Here is a 25,199-nt window from a genome sequence, read left to right as displayed (position 1 = left end):
TGAAAGATGAAGAGATGGTTGGGTCCCCCTACTATATATATGCATGTACTTATATTGTCTGTATATATATGACGTTACAGTTAAAGACATAAAGATAAGAGCTGATCTCTCAGTGCCACCACACGTGTGGACTGAGCCATCTCTCTTACTTGTCATTCATTTGGTTCTGTTGCCCTGCCACTTTCTCTGAAGTCGGAGCCTGAAGGTTGCTTCTCCTTTTGACCCAAATAGGCATTCCCCTCTTCATTCTTACCGTCGGAAAATTGACAACTGAGTCACCCTCGGCCACCCACCTGCAGTGCAAGAAAAATTAAGTCAGGTTGCTTACTGTGTAATCAGTTCTGGATATAATCAAACGTGCGTGGAGTACATGTGGGTGGCCCATCATGTCATCCATCCATCTTTGGATCCGTAGATAAGATACTACTACACTATCCAATTAGTGGGTCGTCATCATCATGGGATGAAGGGTCCACGCATCATGTTTGGCCCATTGCTACAACTCCAATGGTTCAATAGTTCAAAGGTTTGTGCCAATCAGTCAATGTGAATGTTTCCGTCTCACGTAGATGTAGTGATGAGTTGGGTATATTATTGATAGTTATATCATCATCAACATCAAGAGTTAGACCATCAATTCATTCAAAGCTGTAAAATCATGGGCTCAATCACTGTTAATGAATGCGAATCAACACCATGCAATGTACCAAAAGGCATCTCATGGATGTAAACACTCAGAGAGGGATTATATTTACACCCAGCAATGGATATAGGAATGAAAGACAATAAATGCTATAGTCCCTTGCTTGGCCCTTTTCAACTAAGACTTGCAGGAACCTGACAATTAATCCAGCGTTTGTGACAGCCCTTCCTAATTAGTATATGTTTGGTTCGTTTATTTTTATTGAGTAAACGTTTGTTTGTGGTGCCATATAGGCGCCCCAGTCTCATTAATTGCATTTGTGTAGCAAACTTTGATTTCGGTGCATCTCTTCCGTTTTTCTTCCGCTTTAGGAAGTTTCAAAAAGAAGCTTTCTGAAATAGATTGATGATGTGGTGTCTAATGGCGTTTATGTGTTATAAATGTTTTCATTAAATGTATTTCTCGGTTTTGCAGTCACATAAATATAAAACGTTACTGAATAAACGTAAACAGAATCAAACACCTATTTGGTTCCATTTATATCTATTGAATAAACGTTTATATTTTATTTATTAGTAAAATCGAGAAATACAATAATTATAACTGTTTATGACAATTAGGCGCCACTTCAATGTAGCAGTGAACAAAAGACTGACATGCACATAAAAAAAGTTTACTTTTTACAAGAGAGAGAAAATTCTAAAATAGCAGGGTGGAGGATTTATGCCCCAGTAGATATGAAATGAGTTTTTAATTTAGTGGGCTCAATAGGGTGAAACCACGGTCACCTTTGCCTACACACAGCACTCGGGGATGTGAGGGGACAGTGGTTGAAGTCACAGAATTCAATCACTTTTTTGGGTCTTTGGTCATACCAATCAACGGTCCAGATAGAGTTATGTCAGAGAGAGAGAGAGAGAGAGAGAGAGAGAGCTGATGTTGTTATACCTGAATTGAGTAACGAAGTGGTGGAGGAAAATGGAAGCTTCCAGCCTGGCCAGGTCAAGCCCCGGACAAAGTCGTTGGCCACCTCCAAAAGGAGTGAAGTTACAAGTACTCGGGTCTTTGTCCTGTATGTCCACAGACCAAATGAGTTTTGACTACTGCCGTGCTGCAGTGACCAAAAGCCAAGCAGAAAACGATCGACTAGACTACGAAAGTAGAAGAAACCAAAGAGAGCACAAAAAGGGGAGGGCCCATCTCACCTGCCATCGCCATGGATTGAATTGGTAAGGCCAATCATAAAGATGTTCATCAAGATGAACTGATCTGAAGTATGTAAACACACACCATCCTTTGGGAATTAGATATCCTTTCACCTCCACATCTTTCATGGCCTTACGCATCACTCCTACGATAATGTTTCCCATCCTCAGAGTTTCTGTTATCACCTGTTCAAGTACAGTATATATGCACTGTCATCAGCAGGTCATGAATCTTCCTTTACTTCGCAAAGAGCTTTTCATCAAATCTCCAACTTACATTTTGAGTAAATGACAAAGACATGTAGTCACTCCAGCACAGAGGTTCCCCCGCTTGAGTTTTTAGTGTTTTGAGCTTCATGTTCTCTTCCTGACATGCATTCACCAAAGACACACTGAAATTTCTACTAGAATTGGCTCAATCGTAGTTACTATTGCCATTGTTTGTTATACTACACAGTATTCGTCTAATGACCCAAACAGTAATTGCTTAGGATACCGCAATAATGACATCTCTGCTACTGTTAGCTGCTGTAATGTTAGTCATCATAATTAAAAAAATGAAATGAATAAAATAAAATAAAATAATGGGTTTTGCTTTCATACCGTCAATTGTTGGAGAGCCAAAGGAGAATCACTGAGATACTTTATTGCAAGAGTTATGAGGACGGGCACAGAGTCCTCTCCTGGTATCATCAAGTCAATCGTGTTATCAGATATTAGCTCATCCGTCAATTGATCGTTTGTGTCACCGAGCAAGACGTCAATCACGTCTCTTGGAACGGTTGGGCTCCCCTCCTTCCTTTTATCCTGAATGATTTCTTGCACCAACTTCACCATTCTTTTCTTTGCCTGAAAGCAAATAAGTGATGACTGTTGAAGATGTTTTCTCTTCATCATCCTAGAAATATATATAGATGCAGAGAGAGAGAGAGAGAGAGAGTATGCACTATGCACTTGCCTGCAATGACCTGTGGAGTCTGCTCCCAGGTATGTTAATGGGTAAAGAAATTAGACCCGCAATAAATTCTTGAAACTGTTGCCTTAGATACTCCATTTCTTTACCAGGATCCAAACTAATCAATACTTTGACCAGGATTTGAAACCCAATCTGAATGAAAATAATTGGAAACGCGCTTTTAGCAACTATATATCATGATGGGCTCTAAAGCTCAACAACATATAATCATGAAACCAGCATGGGTTGACAGTGTAAATTAAAGCAAAATAATTATGCATCCAATATGGGGTTCTAATGATATCTTCTAAATTAATCTCATTCTATCAAACCCAAAACATTACTATGAGAGAGAGAGAGAGAGAGAGAGAGAGAGAGAGAGAGAGAGAGAGAGAGAGCTGACATTTTTGGTTTCATCTTGGATGTAGATGAGCTTATCATCTTTCCATCTTCCCATTGATTGTTGCACGTACTTTTGCATGTCTTGGGTGATCTGGTCCTTGAGGTGTGAAGATTTTAAGAAGGCTCCGATCAGTCCATGGATTCTTCTATGCAGGCTTCCGTTGATTTGAAGAATGGACAACTTTCCCATCAGCTCGGTGAGCGATCCCGGATAAGAAGGCACGAAGACCTTGGCATCGCTCTGCAGAATAAATTTGCTAACCTCGGCGTCCGTCGATATGATGGTTCGACTACCAAGAATGTGTGATTTGAACACCTTCCCATACCTAAACAACTCCCAGAATCTTGTTAGTTCATTCATCTATCCATGACATGAACTCGACTCTAATATTTATATCAATCACCACAGTAATTATATTACTAATTAAATAATTATCGGTAACATCCGATTCTATTCTACTGGTAAGTTGTAACTTTCAACCATTTACACAAAATAATGAAGGAATAGGTGGGCTAGTAGCTAGCTATCTTTAACATTTCTAGCAACAGGTGGTTGAAGGATGAAGATAATACAGATTTTTTGATGCCAACTATTAGTCTATATTTTAATATAACCTAAATCAGTTGCCATTAATCTGGGTATGATCTGAATTCTCACAAAATTGCTCAGTAATGAAATCATGAAGTTGCTACAGTCTGAAAAGGTTAATTCCTTCACCAACTAATTAAACTGGATTTCTAAATGAAGTTGGAATTGCATGCATGAAATGATCAAGCACCACATCAAGCTAAAACCGTGAGGTAGCTGAACATGGATTTGAAGTATTGGGAGTTGGGACAGTGGTGCAGCCTACAGGTGAGCTTGGGAGAGATGATCATCATCTGGGCAAGTGGGTAATGCTATTGCCAGCAGATTGGAAGTAGTGAAGTTAATTGGATGAAGAAGGTAATTAAGCTTATACTTACATGCGTCGGCGCTTGTCCATGAAGCTCTCAGGGTGGTCTGAGAGAGCGCAGGAAATGAACTCCAAGGTTTCGCCGACAAGGGGCCATCCTAGACTTCCCAGAGGAAGTTGGCCGCCTCTGTGTGTTGATGACCTGATTCTCCTCCTCCAACTCCTGCACAGACTGATGGAGGACAACAAGATTGCTACCACACTAATAATCAAGGACATGTCCATTCAGGATAATTTGCTGTAACTCATCATCCTCTCCCGTCCTTCCTCTCTTTAAATACCGTTAATCATGAAGATGACGGAGAGAAATGACGGTCATCATGATGGGATATTGAACCCTCCCTCTCTCTCTCGCTCTCGCTCGCGTGTATGTGCACGCGTGACTGCGTGAGAGAGAGAGAGAGAGAGGTTTTAGAACTTAATTAGTAGGTCCGGTGGAGCAAATCACAGCGAGAGCGAGTTAATTAAATTTGGATTCTTGGTGGTTGGGGGGGTTCACCAATAAAAAGCTTTTGCTCCTTTTAAAAGAGGAAACGATCCTATTCACGGTGATGACAATGGCCACGCCTCCTTGTTTCCTACTTTTCAATGAGGTGGCCTTCACATCCACCGTTAGTTTCCTCTTTTTATAAAAGGAGCCAAAGTCAACTCGTTCACCAAAAAATAAGCTAGCTTTGTCTAATGCAGCCAGGCGTTGGTGTCAACTCCCAGGTCGGATTTTACACGTGGCTGGACCTGAGAGAGATAATCATGTCATGGGAAGGCCAAGTCTGAGCCTCTGAGGTCATGTCAAGCCTCAAGCCCGACCAAACGGATAAATGGGTCGATCCATACCCATTTAAGTCTATGCTGGGGCGGACCCAGGACCCAGCCTCGGTGGTGGTGCATTTGGGGATATGTGTATGTGTTGTACATTCCAGGCTCGGTTCTCGGTGGGTCGCCGGATGCAAACGAACAAGCCCATCAGGAATACATTTTCAATTACATTTGTTAATTATTAACAAACATTAAGAAGGATAAGAATTGAAGTAGCTGAGAAAGGAGCTAGGAATGTATCATTTGTTTCTAAAAGAAGTGAGACGCCCCCACCCTCCATAATTGTCTGGTGGCACTGGCTTTGAACGTCCCTGGCGGTGCCGCTGGTGGCATCGTGCAAACATGTGAGACTCAATGAACCCAACATGCTTTCCACCATCCTTCTCTCTCTCTCTCTCTGTGTCTCAGTCTATTTATCTACCTACTAAAATCATCACCCAATCCAAACACATTGAGCCAATCCCCTAGCCCTCATGGTTACTTTTGTGATGCATGTGGCTGCCTTTATTAAAACAAATCCTCCTCCAATTATTTAAGCAAATTAACTTAAAGTTTCCATATTCCAGATTCTTTGTTTGACTGTTTGACATCAGTTATTTAAATCATACAAGAAACCCTTTTCTTATTTGCACTCAATTCTTTTTACAATCCCAACTTCCAGTCCTTTTCCTCTTTGTCCAAAGCCACCCAACTTAAGATTTTTTGTAATCCACAATTAATTGCACTAAGATTCTCTCTCTCTCTCATTGTGTCTCTATGTGCTGTTATTGCTGTTAATTCTATCAAATCTTTTTGCTCCCAAATGGTAGAGAATATCTTAGATATCTTTTCGATACTTCCTGAGGATACAACATGCAGTAACATGACTTCAATATTTAATTGTGGATGGCTTATTATCAGTGTCTCTGCAGTCTGCAATAATCCTTATTTTTCTCTGTTTATAAGTATATATTATATCTGCAGCTTTGAATAGTTGCAATATGTATTTATTATATATATATATATATATATATATATATATATATATTCTGCATTATTACTGCATACCCCTTTGGCGGCACCACCCTCTCTTCTCTCCTTGCAGCAAGAAGGCTCAGGGGATCTCGATTCAAGCCTCTTTGACTACGGAAGGAAGAAAAGAGATCAGAATTATACACTAATACACCCTGTTGGAAAATGTGCATTGCTATTGCTCAAATGATGCACACGTGAATCCACAAGTTGGAGAGAACATGTTCAGGCATTGAATTTCGACAGTGGCAATCAGACAAGAGTGAGACTGTTGGGGCAAAGAAGACGAATATAAGAAAACGCCCATGCTAACTCACTGCATTTCATTGTTTTTCCGCTTCTCCAGATATTCGACATAATAAACAAAAAGAATTATGTTCACAGATGGGACGCTTTACCTGTCCATACAGGTTCAGCTCAAAGAATGGATTATGCTAACAGAGCAAAAGAGTAAGGAGAAAGCTAGGGAGGAAAAATATATACATGCTGTTGCTACTTTGGTGGTTCTTCTGCTTCTTCTAACAGTTTACAACAGAATGGTGCTTATCGTTATCTAAGTCCTGGTCATCTCCTACAGTTCTAGCTACCACATATATACAATCTATTCTATTCATTAATGATCAGTTTGGAAGGAGTACAAATACAAATTTGTAGAGTACAAAACCTTGTATTCTGTATTATTTTGTATGTATTTGCACAGTATATATTTGTATTTGTACTCCTTACAAACTGAGCCTAACGGGCAAAGCATAATAATATTATAGTTATATCAGAAGTAGAACAGTTCTGTACAAGTTGCATGTGTGGGGTATCAGTCTATTCTCAATAATCATGAAATCATTCACTACATGATGAGTTTATGTATATATATATATATATATTTAAATTCAATTGACTATACTTTAGATTGATATTATCATCGGTGGGATTTAAGTTAGTAGTTGAGATATTGGGTTTTCTTATTCTTTTTTTTTTAATGAAATATATGAATCACTGTTTAAAGTAAAATCAGTTTCGTTGCAGACTTCAATGGAGAGACTAAAGCTTGGTGCAATGGTAAAAATTTTGGAATGACAAACCTGAGACTGTAGTTCTGAGTCAGAGCGGCCACTTTGTGCGAAAAATGACAAAAGTTAGGTGAGATATCCAATCTAACCTTCCCAAGCCCGGATAGCCAGGAGCTACATTGGGTAATGGCCCTTGTGGAGAGAAGTAATTAAGCTGATGATCGAATTCTCATTTCTCACATCACATGAATGGATAAACTTGAGAGGGATTATAATTTGTTTACAATTATAATAAGAACTAAAGCTGTTAGGTTTGGGGACCTAATTTTGTTCTATATCAAAGGCTTTCTCAGACATGCACATGGGTTGTTGTTGGATCTCTATGATTAACAGCGTGTGCTCTTATTTTTGGATCAGGTTGTATGATCAATTGCCACCTTTTGATATCAAAATTATTATTTACATAGAAACTGAAGGAAAACTTTGAACCAGGACTCTGTATCATTCTGCAATGGTGAGATCTGAGCTTGACATCACAATTTGAAAAAGAAAGAGTTTGAAAAGCGGAGGAAATATGCTAGAAGACTGTAGAGGTATCTTCCAAGGGAAGGAGGTTAGCTCCATATCTGGTATGTTTTTCTCAGGATGATAATACTTGCATTGCACTCACAATTTTATCTACCCAGGATAACAGAAAATGGTTAAACGAGACAGTAATCACAACTCAAAGTCTCTCTCTCTCTCTCTCATGCTGTACCTATGGTGGGGTTTCTAGACATTTGAATCCATCATTTTTGTATTTTGTGACTTTAGCATCAAGCTTAATTACCAAAAGACAGATAGATGAATTCAGTTTGTCAGACTTGGATTAATTGGACAATCAGAGCTGGAAACCAATAGCCAAAATGGTTTTGCTGACCAGCTTTTAGGAATGAAATAGGTGTGTCAATACCTATCGCAACTTGTAATATTTATTGTTTTAAGCTTTTTTTTTTTGTATATAAATAGCTTTAAAAGATGATTTGGAATTATTTTTTCGTTTTAAAATTTTGTTTTTTTATTTGAGAAAACTGAATGGTCAAACTGGATATTTGAGCGGCTTAATACAACATACTCAGGTTCTTAACAAATATTAATTTATGAGAAGGATCATCCTCATTCCTCAGTATCCTCACTGTATATGTTGGACAACGTATGGCACTGCTGTATTTGATTACCTCATATGAATTGGATCCATTAGAAGGCCCCGCTGTTATATGCATTTATGGAACATTTAACTAAGGCTATGTTTAGTTTGAAGGAAAAGATAAGGAAAGGAAGGGAAAGGTAAAGAAACCTATACAAATAGATTTGTAAATCTATACAAGATTTCTACTTTTATCTCGATGAAGTGCTAAAAAAATTCAATTAATTAGGATTTGCTGTAAATTCTTCCATGGTTCCCAAAACTTAACACGTGTTAAGTTAAGCCAATGCTTATCCTTTAATAGTTCAAAGTTTACTGATTTTATATTTTGTTCTCTGATTAGAAGCTTTTAAGAAAATAACTCTTCATTTTACACATAATATATACCACCCTTCAGTCTGAAACCTATTATCCACAGGCTTGAAATGTAACTTGATGTTATCATACTTCTAATAGAAAATAGAAACCATGAAAGCCTTGCCAACTGGCAAACAAATTCCATAAATTGGCTTATAGAAAAATCCTGTTTCAACACAGCTTGAACAATTAATGCAATAGAAGTGATTTATGCACCCATATATGTCTATGAATTAGGGGGGTGTAATGAATTATATACACACACAAATTTATCTAGTGGAAATTTTGATATCTATAATTATAGACCCCTTGACAGATCTGAAGAAAACAAAATTAACCAGTCTCAACCTCAGAACTAAATTGGAAGAAAACCATTGGATTCTTCATGTCAATATCCAAGGATGGTACATCAGTTGATTCAACCAAGTAGTTAAAACACAGGATTGGGCATATGGTACCAGCATGAGATATATAGTAGAACTGTGCTAAATTATCTTTGCCTATTTAGCCAAATGCCAAATTTTAGGTAGTAAGTTGAATGGATTCTAAAGCATTCTTATAAAGTTTCCTTTTCTCAATTTTGTCTTGGATCACCATTTTCTTGAAAATAATTGTTTAATATTGTATGCTTTTAATGGAGTTTCATTCCTTCTCGAATGATTTCAGATGATCACTTGAAGAGAAAAACAAAAAATTAAAGCAAAAGAAGATTTCAGTCGGCCACACTGAGAAACAAGAAGATGGTCTACTAACAATCATGATAGTTTAACTAACAAAACTAATCAATGAGGGATGAGTGCATGCAAACCTTATTCAGACCATCGATTTTGGATAGACTCATCTTCCACTTATGATCAGAAACAGATTGCTATAAGATTCAGACAAGCCTTATTACCAGGGGGGGGATTCGAATGAAAAGCAGGGATCAGTAGAACCTTCTTGGTCCATGTACAAACTACATGAATATTAACAGTAGCTACATGTCCATCAGACATTCTTCCTGAATTCCAGATGGTACACTGAAACCCTGTGAAGGCATCCTTTCTTCATCTTTGTTTGTGCAGCCTGACTAGTTTTTGATTCTAACTACTCCAAGTCTCTCACTGCCAGTGTTATGAGATGACAGATACCCATCCAACCCAAATATGTCACCTATTTATTATGCACCGTTGGCTTTGTTGTGAAGTTACCTCCAAGAGGCTTCCTTTGGAAAGTGGAATTGCCTCCTATTCTTGACACTTGTTCTGTTTATTTTGTTTTCTGTGCCTTGGTTACAGATGTATTATGATCATCTTCAATCTCAATCTTTGTTTGACCAGGATCTTGTCGTTGGTGAGCTAGCATTAACAGAAGCCATATCAGTTGAAAAATGTATAAAGAGCTAGTTTCTTGTAGTAGAGAAAGAAGAGAAGTGGCAGGCGAAAGAGTTCTTTCACAATGACTTAAAGACTATTAGGGAAAATTACGGATACATACGATGCAGAATTCTGAATTCTAGCCCCCTACAACTAGCCTTTTCACCCCTATAAATCACATCCTGTCCGTGAATTTAGCATCAATTCACGGTCAGGATGCATTCCCTAAGTAGTTTGGGCCTAGTAAATTCTGATCTGGGCTGATTGATACTTATCTGCGGTTGGTGTAATTTTTTTAGATGTGATAGATTGTAATTTTCTGCGGTTGGTGTAACAGGCTCAGGCTCCCATGTTAAAGAAAAAAAAAGAAAAAAAATGAATGTGCCATGACTCATGAAAAACTTTTAGACAGGACTAGCCAGTAATAGTTTTCCTACCCTTCATTTCTCCACTTATTTTTTCTTCAAACCAAACATAACCTAAGCTAAACTCTTAATTTTGAAGGCACAAACATTGCTATAAGTTATTTCCAGTACAATCTCCTTAGTGCTATGACTTTCATCTTGGCGCAGAAACTGAAATGAAGTTGAATGGTTGGTCACTTAAGCATTTTAAGTTATTATTATTATTATTATTATTTTTTTTTATATTGGGTTTTAGCTCCTTGAGTAGTTTCGGTCCATGAGACGACAGTTTCAAATTTTCAAAGAGTAAACCTCCAGACACCACGGACGAATAAATGCCGCCATCAACTTCAGGGACCACCCAATTTAGATTAAAGAGAGATTCGAAGATTGTCATCGACTGCCTCAGTAAGTCTTGCACCGCCATGGAGATTGAACAATCTAATCAAAGAGTGTCATGCCAGCTCTCTTTACTCTCTGCTGGAGTCTGTTTCCGTCATTCCTTCAGGCGGTTGACTGGCTTGCTCGTAATGCGTTTACCCGATAAAGAACCTTTGCTGAGGGAGTTCCAAGAGAATTGAATTTTATTAGTTTCAGTGATCTGTGGGGACGTGTTACCCCCGTCTTGTGTCGGCTTACCAAAGTAAATAAATAAATACAATAATTTCGTTTTCAGCTCACGGCTCCCATCGAATCCATTTCAAGAATGCTTATAAAGACTGAAATGGAGCCATTTTATAAGATTTTAGTGAAGTGAAGTCAATTATAAATGCAGTTGTTTCATCTTTGATAATGAATTTATGAGTTCATTTGCTAATTGCTATAGAAAAAGCAAACCCCATCAACTAAAATGGCATCAATCCATGTGGTCTGCAAATGCCCATTAATTGATTACCATCGACTGAATCGTTGGTCAAAATGGTGAGTTAAAAGATAAAAGACCATCTGATCTATCTCAAGTCAACCATGAAGGAAAAAAGAAACAACAGCTGACAACCCACTGCAACACTCCAACCCAGCTTGGGAGCAGAAATGCAAATCAAAGCCACTGCCAGAATCTAAATCATCCCGTCTGATTCATGTCTACACATCAGTGAAATACAGCAAATTCCAAACAAAAACTAGTGCAAGCATGCAAGGCGTAGACAATCCTCAAGGACCTGAACAAATTTAGTCCGCCTGAAAGGTCACTCTAATGTCATATCAATATGATTGCTCCACACCGCTTCCTAGGCTCCTCAGCAGTATAAGAAGCAGAACATTTGATCAAAAGGGAAACCCATTGGAAAAATAGATAAATATTTTGTATCCCACAAAAATAAGAAATCCACAATTCCACATTCCCATCGGAACAAACACCAGACAGATAATCCAAATTTGAAAATCTCTATATTGCCACCAGAAAGAGGTTTCTCACTAGATGGTTGGGATGGATTTTGCTCGAATAAACTGTTTGAGAATGGCCTTCTCTTCATCGATGCTTTTCTTCTCTCCAGGATTCTTGGGCTTGACTTTTCTTTTCTCTTCCAATATCCACTTGAATAGCTCACGCTGCTGATCCTCAGGAATGGGTTGGCGTACCTTCAGGGGCTCTATGATGGATGGTGCAGGTGGTGGTATTTCCGGAGTTGAGGTAGTTGTACTTGCAACTGGAGCAGAGGGAACATCTACTACAGCTTCAACATCCTCTGCACCTGTATCTTTCTTTTTTGTCCTCATAAAAAGGTAAGCTACAGATGCAACATGCATATTTGTAAATAATGAAGCATATTAAGAAGCCAAAGAACCAACCGGGTTACTTCTTTTATAAAAGTAGAGAAATCACAGACGATAATGATGAAGTTGAGACTGGGAAAGTAGATAGAAGTGTCCTAAATACAATTGATACAAGTAAAAGAAATGAGCTAAGAGACGATATTAAATAAGTCTTCATATCACCAAGACAAGGCACTGATGTGCATTAGATTAGTGGGGAAAATCTAATGACCTCATATGCTGACAAAGTGATGGTGCTCATCATAAGTATTACAACAATGAGAATGAAGATTTCCAGCAAAAATAAAAAGGCAAAAAAAGTAAAAAAACAATATGGGTGAAGAGAGAATGATAGAATTTATTCAACAGAGATATTCAAGCATCACAGATGGCCATGATTATCAACTTATCATCAATAATATCAGGTATTTACTCCCACTCTTTCTTACTTTCAGAAATGATTATGAGAAAAGATTATTTTTTTTAATTATCATTGAAACTGAGTGTTGGTTATGCGAAATGGTGAAAAAGAAGAGTGTATCTGCCATGATGAGTGCCAGTTGACCATGTCATAGATGCTCAGTGCTGCATTACAAGCCCATTTGGGAGGGCTTCTGTGTTGATTGAGCTGCATTACTGAGCGGCTTTGGAGAAGTTATCAAAACTAGCTTCACCAGAAAGTCGAGTTCTCAGCTCAATGAAAGCTTCTTTGGTATCTATTGAAGGGCTACACAATGGGGAGTAGCCCATTCCCCAACCCAGGTGCAGGTGAGACTCGACCCCAAGTCTCCGCTACGACCAGCAGGAGACCTTACCAACCAGCTGGTTGGCACCTTGCTCAATGGCAGCCTTTTTCAGCTTTCCGGGGTTTTCACCAAACACAGCTTGCTAGATTTCTGTGGGGCCTACCTTGCAATACCAGAAGCAATTGTGTGAAAGCCCTCCCAAACGAGCACTGCATTTGGTGTCACAATTTTGAGAAAAAGGCACAAATCATGAAATCAAGGTCCCATGGATTACACTCAAGGATCATCTAAAACGAGCCAGTACACAAATATGAACCTTCCCATGACGTAAACCTATGTAATCAAACTTTTATTAATCTGATGCATTACCCTGGTCACAAACACAGCTAAAATTAGTGAACAAGCTCTTCTGTTTCCTTTTTTTCCTCATTCATGCTTATTATTATTATTATTTTGATCAGTAACAGTGAAATTTTATTAATGATAAAAACAAGATTACAACGGGATGGAGCTAAAAGGTCTTAACTCCAGTTACCCAAGAACTTTCTGATCTTGTAGTGATTACAAAACAGCCCAGAATAAGGTGTCTCTATTTACCCCTTGCCTAGCTAGACCATCAGCCAATGCATTTGCACTTCTCTTTATCCAATTACATTGAATTTCCATGTCCCTGGTTAACCATTTGTATTTCCACATCAAAGCACTGTCCTCTGTTAGCCATTTCACCACCATTGCAGAATCACCTTCTATAACCACCTTTTTGATCTTCATTTCCTTGACCCTTCGAATCCCTTCAATAGCTCCAAGAATCTCAGCCCTCAATGAATCTACCACCCCAATCGGCCCAGAGTACATGGCTAACATGTTCCCTGTTCCATCCCTTATCACACCTCCAATTCCTGAAGGCCCTGGGTTGCCTATGCTGCTATCATCAAAATTCAGTTTGATGAATCCAATAGGTGGAGGACTCCAGCAAGCTTTTAATAACTTTCTACATAGGCCTGTATCTGCAATCTCCTTCCAATTCCTTAACAACTCATCAACTGAAAACACTTCGAACAGCTCTAGTGTTCTCAACCATTGTGTCATTCTAATGTGAATGCTCTCTATAATTTCTTCCATACCTCTCTCTTACTTGAGAAGATCCTTGAGTTCCTCTCCTCCCACACTGTCCAACATACTGCAGCTCTACCACCACTCCACATGATTTTAGCCCTTTTAGTTGGTCAATTACGCATGGAAGAAAACAAGCTTTGAACACTCGGGGGGGGGGGGGGGGGGCGGTTCCACCTGCATCCAAACAAAGAAGTAGCCATACCCAAATAGCTTTAACAAACCGACAAGAAATTAGCAAGTGATATCCGGACTCACCGTCAGCCTTACAGAGAACACACCAATGAGGGGATAAACAGCTGTTGGGTCTTTTCCTTTGGAGTAGATCCCCTATATTAACTCTTCCTAGGAAGGCTTCCCAACAAAAACTCCCAACCTTAGGAGGTATAGGTCGACACCACACTTCTTTAACAGGAAAAGAAAAGCCAGTGGGATGAGACGGTAATAGTGCTTTGAAAAAGGAGGCACAAGTATAAGAGCCCGGGGGAGTGAGTGTCCAGATTCTGAAATCTGCTTTAGATGGATCAATAAAGACCCCTTCAAGGATAGAAAGTAAGGCTATGGTATAGGCAATCTCTGTGTACCTAACACCTCTTCTCAAGCTTAGGTTCCAACAAAACCCAAAGGGTGAATTAGAAGGAGCAAAAAAGGAAGAAATTGGTTCATTCTTGAGGGAGGACAAAGCAAAAAGACTTGGAAATTGATCCTTCAGAGGGAAGTCCCCAACCCAGACTTGTTCCCAAAATTTGATAGGGTACCAGAATGCAAGTCATACCTGATCCATGGAGAGAATAAAGGCAAAATGGCTTGAATGGCTCTCCAAGGGGAAGCTCTTGTGGCCCTTGCTAGAATTCCTAAACCCCAACCATCATCTGCCAGTCCATGTATACTTCCCACCACCTTAACCCACAACCTATCTTTCTCTAGTGAGAATCTCCATAACCATTTTCCTAGCAGTGCCAGGTTCCTAGTCCTAATATTATCAATACCCAACCCTCCCTCCTCTTTAACTCTACAAACCACCTCCCATTTGACCCTATAGTTCTTCTTCTCCTCCCCCAGTTCCCACAGAAAATCCCTCATTAGCTTTTCTGACCTATTAGCCACCTTCACCGATATCCTAAAAACTGATAGAAAATATACAGGAAAGTTAGCCAACGTAGACCTAATTAGGGTGATTCTCCCTCCAAGGGGCAAATAATTTCTTTTCCAGTTGGCCAGTCTCTTTTCAAATCTCTCCACAATAGGGGCCAAGAAATCATCTCTGAGGATTATCTTCCAAAGGTAGGCCCAAGTAGTTTAACGGCCAATTAGACATTGCACATCTCAAAATATCTGCAAACTCCCCCATCTCCCCTTCCCCCATATTGACTCCAACTATACATTTTTTTTCAAAATTCGCCCTAAGATTTGACATCTGTTCAATGAGTTGTATAGAGAGTTTCAAATTTTTAATCCAATTGACATCCCCACCTTTGCAAAATAGAATCGTATCATCTGCAAATTGTAGATGTGTAAGTGGTACATTATCCCTTCCAACTCTCCACCCTCTTATAAGCTCCCTAGAGTCTGCTTTAGATATCAAACCCCCCAGCACTTCAGCTACCAATGTAAACAAAAAGAGGGATAGAGGATCTCCTTGTTTGATCCCCCTCAAAGCTGGGAAATAGTCCACCACTGTCCCGTTCACCAAGATAGAATAGTGACAATCCTTAATGCATCCCATCACCCAATTGCACCAGATATTTCAAAACCCAAAATTCATCATCACCTCCAATAGAAAGGACCAATCAACCATATCATAAGCCTTTTCTAGATCTAGTTTGCAGACCACTCCTCTTCTCCCGGATTTCTTGTAATCCTCTAAACTCTCATTTGCTACCAGTATCTGATCTGTTATTTGTCTCCCCCTCACAAAAGCTCCTTGATTGTTCGAGATGATAGATGGTAGCATCTTTTTTATTCTAATTGACAACACCTTCGTGATGATCTTATAAAGGCTGTTAACTAGACTGATCGGCCTGTAGTCCTTTGGGTGGCTTGTCTCACTTTTCTTGGGAATTAAAGCAATGAATGTGGAGTTTAGTCTCGGGTTAATCACTCCTCTGGTATGGAATTCATCAAATACCAACAGTATGTCCTCCTTTAAGATCTCCCAGCAATCCTAATAGAGAGTCATCATAAAACCATCTGGGCCCGGTACCTTTGATCTATCCATCGAAAATATCGCCTCTTTTATTTTTTCCAACTCAAATTTCTTCTCCAACCAATCCCTCTCTTCTCTCTTCAGTGTTGGCCAATCCAAGCCCTCCAACCATACCCTATTATTCAGTGGCCTTCTATATATGCTCCTAAAATGATCTACAAATGCTCCCGCTATTTCTCTCTGGCTTGTGATGTTGTTCCCTTCAATTTCCAATCTAGTAATAGAATTCTTCCTCCTCCTGCCACAAGCCAAGGCATGAAAGAATTTAGTGTTCCTGTCCCCCTCTGTTAACCACTTGCATCATGACTTCTGCCTCCAACTTATTTCCTCCTGAAGCATATAATCTTCTAATTGTTTCCTCAAGCTCCACCTATGTTCCTTGTCCTCTTCAGTTAGGCCTTCCCTCCCTTTTTTATTGTCCAAGTCCGCAATTTGTGTGATCACATTCTGTTTCCTTTCCTCCAATCTCCCAAATTCTAGTAGATTCCATTCCTTGATTCTCCCTTTCAAATACTGGAGCTTCTTATGAAACCTCATTCCATACCACACCCCTGTTGGATTGCTCTCTACCCACCACTCTTCAACCTTCCTAATGAACCCTGGATGCTCTAACCACATGTTCTCAAATCTAAATGGAGTTGGGCCCGCACTACATACCTCCTACTTACAAAGTACAATAGGCCAATGGTCAGAAGTCACCCTTGGGAGTGCTCTAGAGTTCAGATTCCCCCAATGTTCTTCTAGGTCGTTTGTAAATAGGAATTTGTCCAACTTAGAGCAAATTGGATTGGTTTGGAGATTGGACCAAGTATAGCACCTCTGTGACAATGGAATTTCTTTTAATTCAAAGGCCTCTATGAATTGGTTAAACCTCCTCATAATTGTGGTGGTCCTCTGCCTAGAACTATTTGTTTCTGCCAGGAATCTTATTACATTAAAGTCACCTCCTAGGCACCATGGACCTTCCCACAAACCCCTTATGTCTGCCAACTCCTCCCATAATAATCTTCTTTCTCTGTAGTCATTTGGCCCGTACACATTGGTTAATACCCATTCAAAACCATCTTCCGCTTGCCTAAATTTCATTGAGACTGTGAATTGTCCTACCAATTCCTCTAGGCCTTCCGCTACCTCATTTTTCCACAAAGTCACCACCCCTTGCTGATCCCCAAGATGGTAGGACCGCCCAACTAATCCCCCTACTCCTCCACACACTCCTTGCCCATTTGGTATCAAATTCTGCTCTTTTCGTTTCCTGTGATAGTACCATTTTTCGGATGACTCCTTTTATTACTGCTCTTTTCCTTGCACTACCCAATCCTCTCACATTCCAACTTATAATTTTCATTAATCTTTTTATGTCCACCCCTCGCTCCTTTTCCCTCACCTACTTCCTCCCCTCCTAGCCCCTCTAGTTCTAATGCCTTTGTCACTTCCCCCTTCCTTCACCTTGCTTCCAGCCTCACTCATTCTCCTCCTCTCGGCCTTGACTTCTTCTCTCTTTTTCTCCAGGAATGCTTTCAGCTTATTTGGGTCCTTCAGTTTACACCCCAGTTTATGTACAAATAATGCCACAGAATCCTCACTTGCCAACTCTTTTTTCTCTGATTCTTTCATTTTATCTCCCTGGCCGTGTCCCGATCTATGCCTTCTTCCTCCTTATTGTACCCTAACCTAGTCTCAGTATCCCTTCCTTTCAACTGTTCATTCTCCTCCCCCTCAGGCAACATATTCAAACTGTCTCCAAAGGACCTGAGGCTACTTTCTACTTCCTTCTCTCTTTCGACCTCCCTTTCTAACTCCGCTGTACCTCTACAACTAATACCCGACCCCCCTTCTCCTACACAGACTACAACCTCTGAAATGGGAATGGAATTTGGCACATAGGACACAGAGCAACCATTAGTACTGATGAGGGCAGATTTGGCCCTCCAGTGAAATTGTGACACGTGGCACCGCGTGACAACTAGGAAAACACCTAGCCAACAAACTTACGAAGTTGGTGACCCACCCGGGCACCAGTCTGGCCGGCCTGGCGCAACTTGCGCGCGGCACACGCGACCTGCGTGCGACGTGCGGCGTGCGCGACCTGGCCGACCTGGACCAGCCTAGCGCATGATCCGGCCAAGCCGCCCATAAGGCGCCCACCGACAAACCTGGCCTAGACATTGACCCGCCGACTGACACAGGGCCAGCTTGATGACCTGGTCTAGACACTGACCCGCCGACCTGACGACCTGGCCTTGACACTGACCCGCCGACTGACGCAGGCGCCCCCCTGACAACCCGGCCCAAGCGCCGACCTGGCCGCCTGACACAAGCGCCAGCCTGACGACCTGGAGGAGTTCACCACCGTACCCCGGTTCTGACAGGATGCGATGAGTCTTACCGTTTGGAGGCTTTTCACCCACCTAACCCGCGAGGACTCCGGTATATAAAGACCTCTCCCCCCAAAGGGGAGGGAGATGAAAAAAGGGAAGTAACCCTGCTCTCTAGCTCTCTCATATTATCTTCAAAGCTCTCTACAATAAGAGTGCTAACTTAAGCGTCGGAGAGCCCCCACCGGGAAAATACCCCCGGGACCTCTGATTCAGTTCTCGCAGGTCCTTCAGTTCCCGCCGCCTACGAAGAGGAGGAAAAGATGGAGTTCTCGGAGGTCCCTCAGCTCCTGCCACCTACAAAGAGGAGGAAAAGATGGAGTTCTCGCAGGTCCCTCAGCTCCCGCCACCTACAAAGAGGAGGAAAAGATGAAGTTCTCGCAGGTCCCTTAGCTCCCGCTGCCTACAAAGGAAAGAAGACCACCTCATGCTGAGGGCAGTCGGATTGCGCCGCACCAGGGAGCTCCAGCATTCTCTAAGTCACCGGCCGCCTAGTAGGCAGTTCGCTACCAGGCAGTTCGCCACCAGGCAATACGCCACCAAGTAGTTTGCCACCAAGCAGTTTGCCACCAGGCAGTTTGCCACCGAGCAGTTCGCCACCAAGCAGTTCGCCACCGAGCAGCTCGCCATCGGGCAGTTCGCCACCAGGCAGTTCGCCACCAGGTAGTTCGCCACCGAGCAGCTCGCCACCGGGCAGTTTGCCACCAGGCAGTTCACCACTAGGCAGTTCGCCACTAGGCAGTTTGCCACCAGGGAGCTCGCCACCAGGCAGTTCGCCACCAGATAGTTTGCCACCGGGCAGTTCGCCGCCAGACAATTCGCCCCTAGGCAGTTCTCCACCAAGCAGTTTGCCAGTAGGCAGTTCACCACCAAGTAGCTCATCACTAAGGCACGCCACCACTGGGTCAAATAACGAGGTACTTAGCCAAAAAATTTTACATTACAAAACATTGGTACGTGGCCGAAAACGGTTACATCAAGTACCAATAACTGAAAAGACACTGTTACCTTGGTTTAGCTAGAGCGGACTGGAGTTAGAAGCTATCGGATCCTGGAAGGTGTGGTTGTTGGAAAGCTCCTTGGTTCGGATCTATGGAGTGAATCGTCCTGTCTCTTTCGTTTTACAGTGGTCCCTCTCTGCACCCAGCTGTTCGTCCCTCCTTGCTACGTTCCTGCTTTGCTTCAGAGGAGACATGGATAGTTCCTTACTAAACTCTCGCCCATTGCCAAGCTTTGGTTCAAGAACTTCTAAGTCTAGATCGTCGTTGCCTTCCCCACCCTTGTTCTCCTGGTGTATAAGCCGATCCAGTCTAAATCCTTCCCTTGTGTCTTCTGAAAACAATGTACTAAGTTGCAGGGTTGCAGCCAAGTCTGCCTCTGAAAGTTGGTCTACCTCCGTACTGCCTATGCTGGACTGGTTGGTAGTTGACCCAACCCTCATCAACCCTTTCCTTTTCCGCGCTACCCTCTCTTAGATATCTGGGATTCGGTCGGTCTTTCACTAAGTTGCTTCCTTTTGAATGCTCAGACACCGATCTAGGGACCCATTGTAGAGGTTTCGTTTTCCGCCAAGCCAGAATAGGGTCTCCTGTGCAGGTCTTCTTCGAGAAGGAAGAAAATAGACTCTTTTTTTGTTTATAAGTCCCCTTTAGTTTGTCCTGGGGCACGTGCTCACTTAAACAATCACGTGGCCCCAGGACCGAACCTAGAACCAGCCCGGCCCCTCCTCCAATCGGTTCAGACCCTCCAGCCCGCGATAAGCCATTATGTGGTCCAACCCTCTTCTTGACCACATCGGCAAAGGATGCTCGAGCCTCCCCACTTCGAGACACTTCAAAAAATTTTAAAATTTTTTCTTGAAATGGCTTTCTTGTCTCTTGGTTTTCCAGCTGCTGCTTTTCAGTTACCTCATTAGGCCACTGTTGTTCCACCTTCAGGTTCGCCAACACCTGTCTGCCGCATGGGATCAACCCCGCCACATCCCCTTCGTCTTCTACCTTGGTTTTTCTTCCCCAAAGCTCCACCTCCAGCTCTGACACCAACCATACTCTGTACCAGACATTGTCAACAAGTATTTCAAACGTCTTTGGAATTGATTCTGGTGCCACCCCTTTAACTTTCACCTCCACTGCTCGAAGATCCTGTAGATTGCAATCTTCCAACACTACCCCCAACATTTTTACCAGGTTTTCTATGACTAATCTATTCCAAAGATGAAACGGGAGTCTGAACATTCTCAGCGTGAAGCTCCCTCTGAATGGCTCCACCTCATTACACAAGGGTTTCCATTTCTGGACATAGATCAACCCCTCTTCCCACTCGAAAGCTGCAAATCCCCTGTCAACTCCATCTCCGACGCTTAGTATTGCCTTCTTATTTGCAAATGGCTCCAAGGTTACCTCCGAATCTATCTACAAGTTATACACTACCACTCTTAGCAGCTTCCTCCAGTCTTGAACATCCTTACTGGCGGAAACCACCATTTTCTTCAACTAATCCTCCAGTTCAGCCTCAACCCACACTTTCAGTCCCCTGTTTGGAAACATTACTGCCTTGCCGCAACTGGTTGATTTTTGTTTCAATACCTGGAACGATGACTCAGCGGTACCCATCTTGTTGCTCTGTTCTTGTTCTTGCACCCAGGAACTTCTGCAACTCCATCGCAAATGACTTCCATCCTTGACCTTGTTTCCCTTCTGGTATACATACCATTTGCTTTCGGTCACCGAAATGTTCTATGATGGTAATGAACCACCCTTTTTTATTCCATCTGAGTTCCACTTCACATTTTTTCTTTTCCAACTCCAGTACATTCCTCCACCCTACGGTTTTCGTGGACTGAAGTGCTCCATCGATAAAGCCTTTCAACCAGTGAACAGCTTCCTCAAGAAGGATTAATGTCGCCCTTCTACCTTCTCTTAGCTTCAGCAAATTCTTACTTTTTGATTTTCCGCCTTCCATAAGGAACCTTTTTGCTTCGATATCCAACCCAGCCCTCCTTATGCAGGATTATTATTATTATTAATCTTTCTGGGAATTGGATAAATATCAGGTGATAGTACACCCCCTAATCCTAGCTGCATTGAAGGGGAGGAATGAGGAACATACAGGAACCAAGTACGATGAGAAGGTACCAGGATCCTTCAACTTTTATTGTTTACTTGCTTTTTTATAAGAAGAGGGCCAGAAACACACTGAACAGGAGGAATGACACCAAGAGTTTTGTCAATAAGGATCACCACATGAAATTTATGAACAATATGAGACAGCAAATAAACATGATCTCACAAATTTGTTGCTTAACACATGAATGGGGGCTGTTTGGTATGAGCTAACTGTAGGGCATGGTTGTGCATATCTTGTAAAACATTCTAATATTCTCAGAACAGGATATTGTGGAAATGTTTTAATCTTCCTACAAAAGTAAGTAGCTGATCTGAGGAGGCCTTGCACCCTAGCTGTGAAGGATCTCTCTAAAACTTAGTCATCAGATCATAAAGTAGAGCAGAAATAAACTGTTGGAGCATAAAATCTGCAATGCTTCAAGGAGACTTTGCATTTATGTTCAACGAGTAGTTTTCTTTTATCTTTTCTCTTTTTTTCTTACAGGAAATAGAGATTCAAAATTTTCTAAACCAGCATTTGACTAACCACTTAATTAGATTGTTCTCAGCATCAAGCTTTAGGCATGCAAACACATACATTCTAACAGTCACCTCCTTGCTGTAACTGACATAACCAGCTGATGCTAACATAAGACCTGGGAATATCACTCGTTTTCCAAAATCTACGGATGCAGATTAATTCAAATATGCTGCTATCTGGTATTATTTTGTAAGCTAAGAAGCTTTCTTTTGGAATCCATGTAATCAAATGAAGGTATTGCAGAAAATAAATAAACACACTAAGTTCAAATTATTCTCCAGTGTAATGGATGTAGATTCCAGTTAAAAGAACCAAAGCATGACTACATTTAATTGACTTCAGCAAAACTCGATAGTGTAGCTAGGCAGACCATAATATGTGAATTCTGGTTTCCCTCCTTAACTGCTTTCTAATCCATAATTTCTATGCATGTGAAATAGAAGCAATAATTGATATCTTGAAAGCAACAAAAATATGCAATATTTTCATCCTAAGTACAGCAAGCTAATATATTTAAAAACCGAGTAGCCAAACGTAAATAATCTTTGCAGTTATTAAATTGAACTTCTATTTATCAGCAAAATAAGTAGTAAGAAACTGAGGATTACTGGGCAGTAAAGCATCTGGTGCAGTAGTATATGCATGCTAAATTGCAGAATGAGTTGGTAGAAATGTACGTCATCACCAAATAAAGTTGATAAACCTTATTAATGTTCTGTTTCTAGAGAAATGGCATTAAGAATAACCCGGCATTCATTATTTATTCCATTCATATTCATGAACATCTAAGTTCAGTGGAAAACAAAAAGGAAAAAAAAAAAGAAAAGAAAAGAATTAGCAGTTATTCCACCCAGTAAACTTCTCAGTGAAGAGTGAATATAAATTTTCGTTCCCTTTCTATAACCAACATAAACAATCGAAGTCCAAAATGAAGCATAATCTGGTAAAGTGAACGACGAACTAAACTGACAAAGAAATCAAGTCAACGATACGCACCCAAGAAGAGAACAGGAATAACAGAGAGAAAAAGAAGAAAAAGGAACGGTTTTTTAAATATAAGGGAAGAAAAATTAAATTACAAAAACCACGAACTACAGTTCAAAATCAGGAAGGAACCAATAGAAACCGTTGGTCTTCTAGACAATTAAGTTAATAATCCCCCGCCCTCGCCCTCCCCTCCGTATTGTCCCAATATAACAGCATTTAGAAAGCAAAAGCACATAGCAGCAGCTCGAACAGAAACCTAGAAATCTAGGGTTCCGCTTAGTTAAACAAAGTTTAGTTTCCGCGTCCGATTCAAGCAATGAAATGGTAGACAAGGAGACAAAAAGAAGGAACCATACCTCCGACAGCAAGATTTACAGTCAAGAGGAGTGGCCACACGAACTTGTAACGTCTGGCGAAGGATTCCTTGGGAGGCTGAGGAGGAGGAGGAGTGTCCATTGTTGAAGGTGTCGAGAACTGATTGCCCTTATGCTGCTTCAGCTGTGCTGCTCAGTGATCAATCAATTTTATATAAACTCAATTATTAGTGAAAAAGAGTGATGAATTTATGACAATTGACAAGGTAGAGGTAGATTGATATTTTTTCTCTTTCCTTTTTACCTTTCTTAGGCCTACTGGTGTAGAGTTTTGGACCATCGCTCATCGTTCTCTTTCCGGCCTTCTTCCGTTTCCTTCCGTAATTCTTTTTTGATCTTCACACCTCTTTCTTTTTCGCTCCATTATGATTTCAGAACCGTGACAACCGGCGGGCCAGCACATGCAGAATCTTCACCCTTCAGTCAGTCGTCGCTGCTGGCTGGGGCCTGGCACTGACCTTCATCTCCAGTTCTCCACCCTCCAGGCTAGGGGTGATCATGGACCGGGCCGTGCCGGGCTTTGCCTTCATAACAACGGGCTTAGGTTAGGCCGGGCCCGGTTCATCCCGCATTATGGGCCTAAAAATATAAGCCCGGGCCCAATTCTACATGAGCCTGGGCCGGACTGGGTCAAGATTCCGGGCCTAACTATTGTATTTCAATTTCAAATTTAAACAATCGTACTTTTTTTTCACTTATTGTCGTGGAGACTATAATAACCTTAAGAAACTTTAAACTTAATATCAATATAAAAGCTTTTAATATATAAAAATAATAATTATATCTTATAATTTATAAGTTTCAATTGGTCATTAGTATGCTAAAAACGATAATTTTAACAAACCAATTATTCTATCAACAAAAAATCAATCTATAACCTATAATATCTACAAAAAAAACCATCAACTGTCATGTAATACCCATAAAACAACTTGAAACATCTTCATAACGGGCTCTATCTTTCATTCAATTCCTAGAAATAAAAAGTGAAATAAAAAAGATATTAGCAAACTAAGAAAGAATAGTTCAAATTAATGTAAATAAATAAGTAATAAAATATTGAAAATAGTTTCAATTTTACCCAAAACTTGCAATTACTTTAAATTTCAGATTTATCTTCATCAGTGGTTCATCACTAGAAGATTCGTCTTTTGGTGAGAGAGAGAGATTGGGCACGACGGTGGTTTTGTGAAATTGGTGAGAGAGAACCAAGAAGATTAGGGTTTAATAATTTCTATATTTCATTAAATGTTATATTAGAATTTGGTAAGATCTAAGACTGTACGATTAAGATCTTTAATCTCATAAAAATATCTATTTAATATATAAAACATCAACTATCAAATATTTTTAAATAACATATATAAATATCTGGACCGGGCCTAAAAATTTAGGTCCAAGCCCAGCCCTAAATTTTGCGAGCCCGAGCCCAAGCCCAGGCTGGACTGAAATGATCACCCATACTCCAGGCTCCTAAGCTGCTTTTTTCATCAAACACACATTCATGAATGTTTATTAGAATAGGCACTTATCTTTAAGCACTATTTATCAAATAAACTCCCAAACAGGGGCTTATTGGCTAAATTGTAACCACAACCGCTATTTTGGTAGGGCATCATAAAAAATGCTTTGTAGTATAAACTTTGCATGTATTTTGTTTTGTGGGTGTTTTGCGATAGATGTTTGTTAAGACGTTGC

The 25,199-nt window shown here is 40.7% G+C and overlaps 2 protein-coding genes and 1 long non-coding RNA gene across 3 annotated transcripts; 1 reads left to right on the top strand and 2 right to left on the bottom strand.

The window, feature by feature from the left end:
* Positions 1-4,738, bottom strand: CYP90D1 (cytochrome P450, family 90, subfamily D, polypeptide 1). Its single transcript, XM_088948380.1, has 8 exons — positions 4,172-4,738; positions 3,207-3,531; positions 2,807-2,956; positions 2,452-2,697; positions 2,126-2,215; positions 1,849-2,034; positions 1,592-1,713; positions 1-293 (listed from the first exon to the last, which is right to left on the bottom strand). The coding sequence occupies exons 1-8, from the start codon at positions 4,384-4,386 to the stop codon at positions 146-148; spliced, it is 1,482 nt and encodes a 493-aa protein (XP_088804506.1). The 5' UTR covers positions 4,387-4,738; the 3' UTR covers positions 1-145.
* A 2,460-nt stretch (positions 4,739-7,198) lies between these two features.
* On the top strand, positions 7,199-10,304 carry LOC148846963 (uncharacterized). The gene is made up of 3 exons (XR_016100555.1): positions 7,199-7,412; positions 7,488-7,624; positions 9,858-10,304. It is a non-coding gene; the product is annotated as an uncharacterized LOC148846963 (long non-coding RNA).
* Positions 10,305-11,330: 1,026 nt separating this feature from the next.
* LOC148846962 (uncharacterized) lies at positions 11,331-24,040 on the bottom strand. The gene is made up of 3 exons (XM_088948947.1): positions 23,746-24,040; positions 23,484-23,630; positions 11,331-12,027 (listed from the first exon to the last, which is right to left on the bottom strand). The coding sequence occupies exons 1-3, from the start codon at positions 23,786-23,788 to the stop codon at positions 11,714-11,716; spliced, it is 504 nt and encodes a 167-aa protein (XP_088805073.1). The 5' UTR covers positions 23,789-24,040; the 3' UTR covers positions 11,331-11,713.
* Between the last annotated feature and the right edge of the window lie 1,159 nt (positions 24,041-25,199).

Source organism: Nelumbo lutea, chromosome 6 (genome assembly GCF_056320005.1).
Source record: "Nelumbo lutea isolate HS-2025 chromosome 6, American lotus-T2T, whole genome shotgun sequence".
In the NCBI taxonomy this organism is placed as follows: domain Eukaryota; kingdom Viridiplantae; phylum Streptophyta; class Magnoliopsida; order Proteales; family Nelumbonaceae; genus Nelumbo; species Nelumbo lutea.
This window is presented reverse-complemented; position numbering and strand designations above follow the sequence as displayed.

Excerpts from the sequence above, each read along its gene's own strand:
- LOC148846962 (XM_088948947.1), bottom strand. The coding sequence starts at position 23,788 with ATGAGCGATGGTCCAAAACTCTACACCAGTAGGCCTAAGAAAG. Across the intron at positions 23,631-23,745 it reads CACCAGTAGGCCTAAGAAAG|CACAGCTGAAGCAGCATAAG; the intron begins GTAAAAAGGAAA and ends ATCACTGAGCAG. Across the intron at positions 12,028-23,483 it reads TGTAAATCTTGCTGTCGGAG|CTTACCTTTTTATGAGGACA; the intron begins GTATGGTTCCTT and ends TTGCATCTGTAG.
- CYP90D1 (XM_088948380.1), bottom strand. The coding sequence starts at position 4,386 with ATGGACATGTCCTTGATTATTAGTGTGGTAGCAATCTTGTTGTCCTCC. Across the intron at positions 2,035-2,125 it reads CTTTGTCATTTACTCAAAAT|GTGATAACAGAAACTCTGAG; the intron begins GTAAGTTGGAGA and ends GTACTTGAACAG. Across the intron at positions 294-1,591 it reads CACTTCGTTACTCAATTCAG|GTGGGTGGCCGAGGGTGACT; the intron begins GTATAACAACAT and ends CTTGCACTGCAG.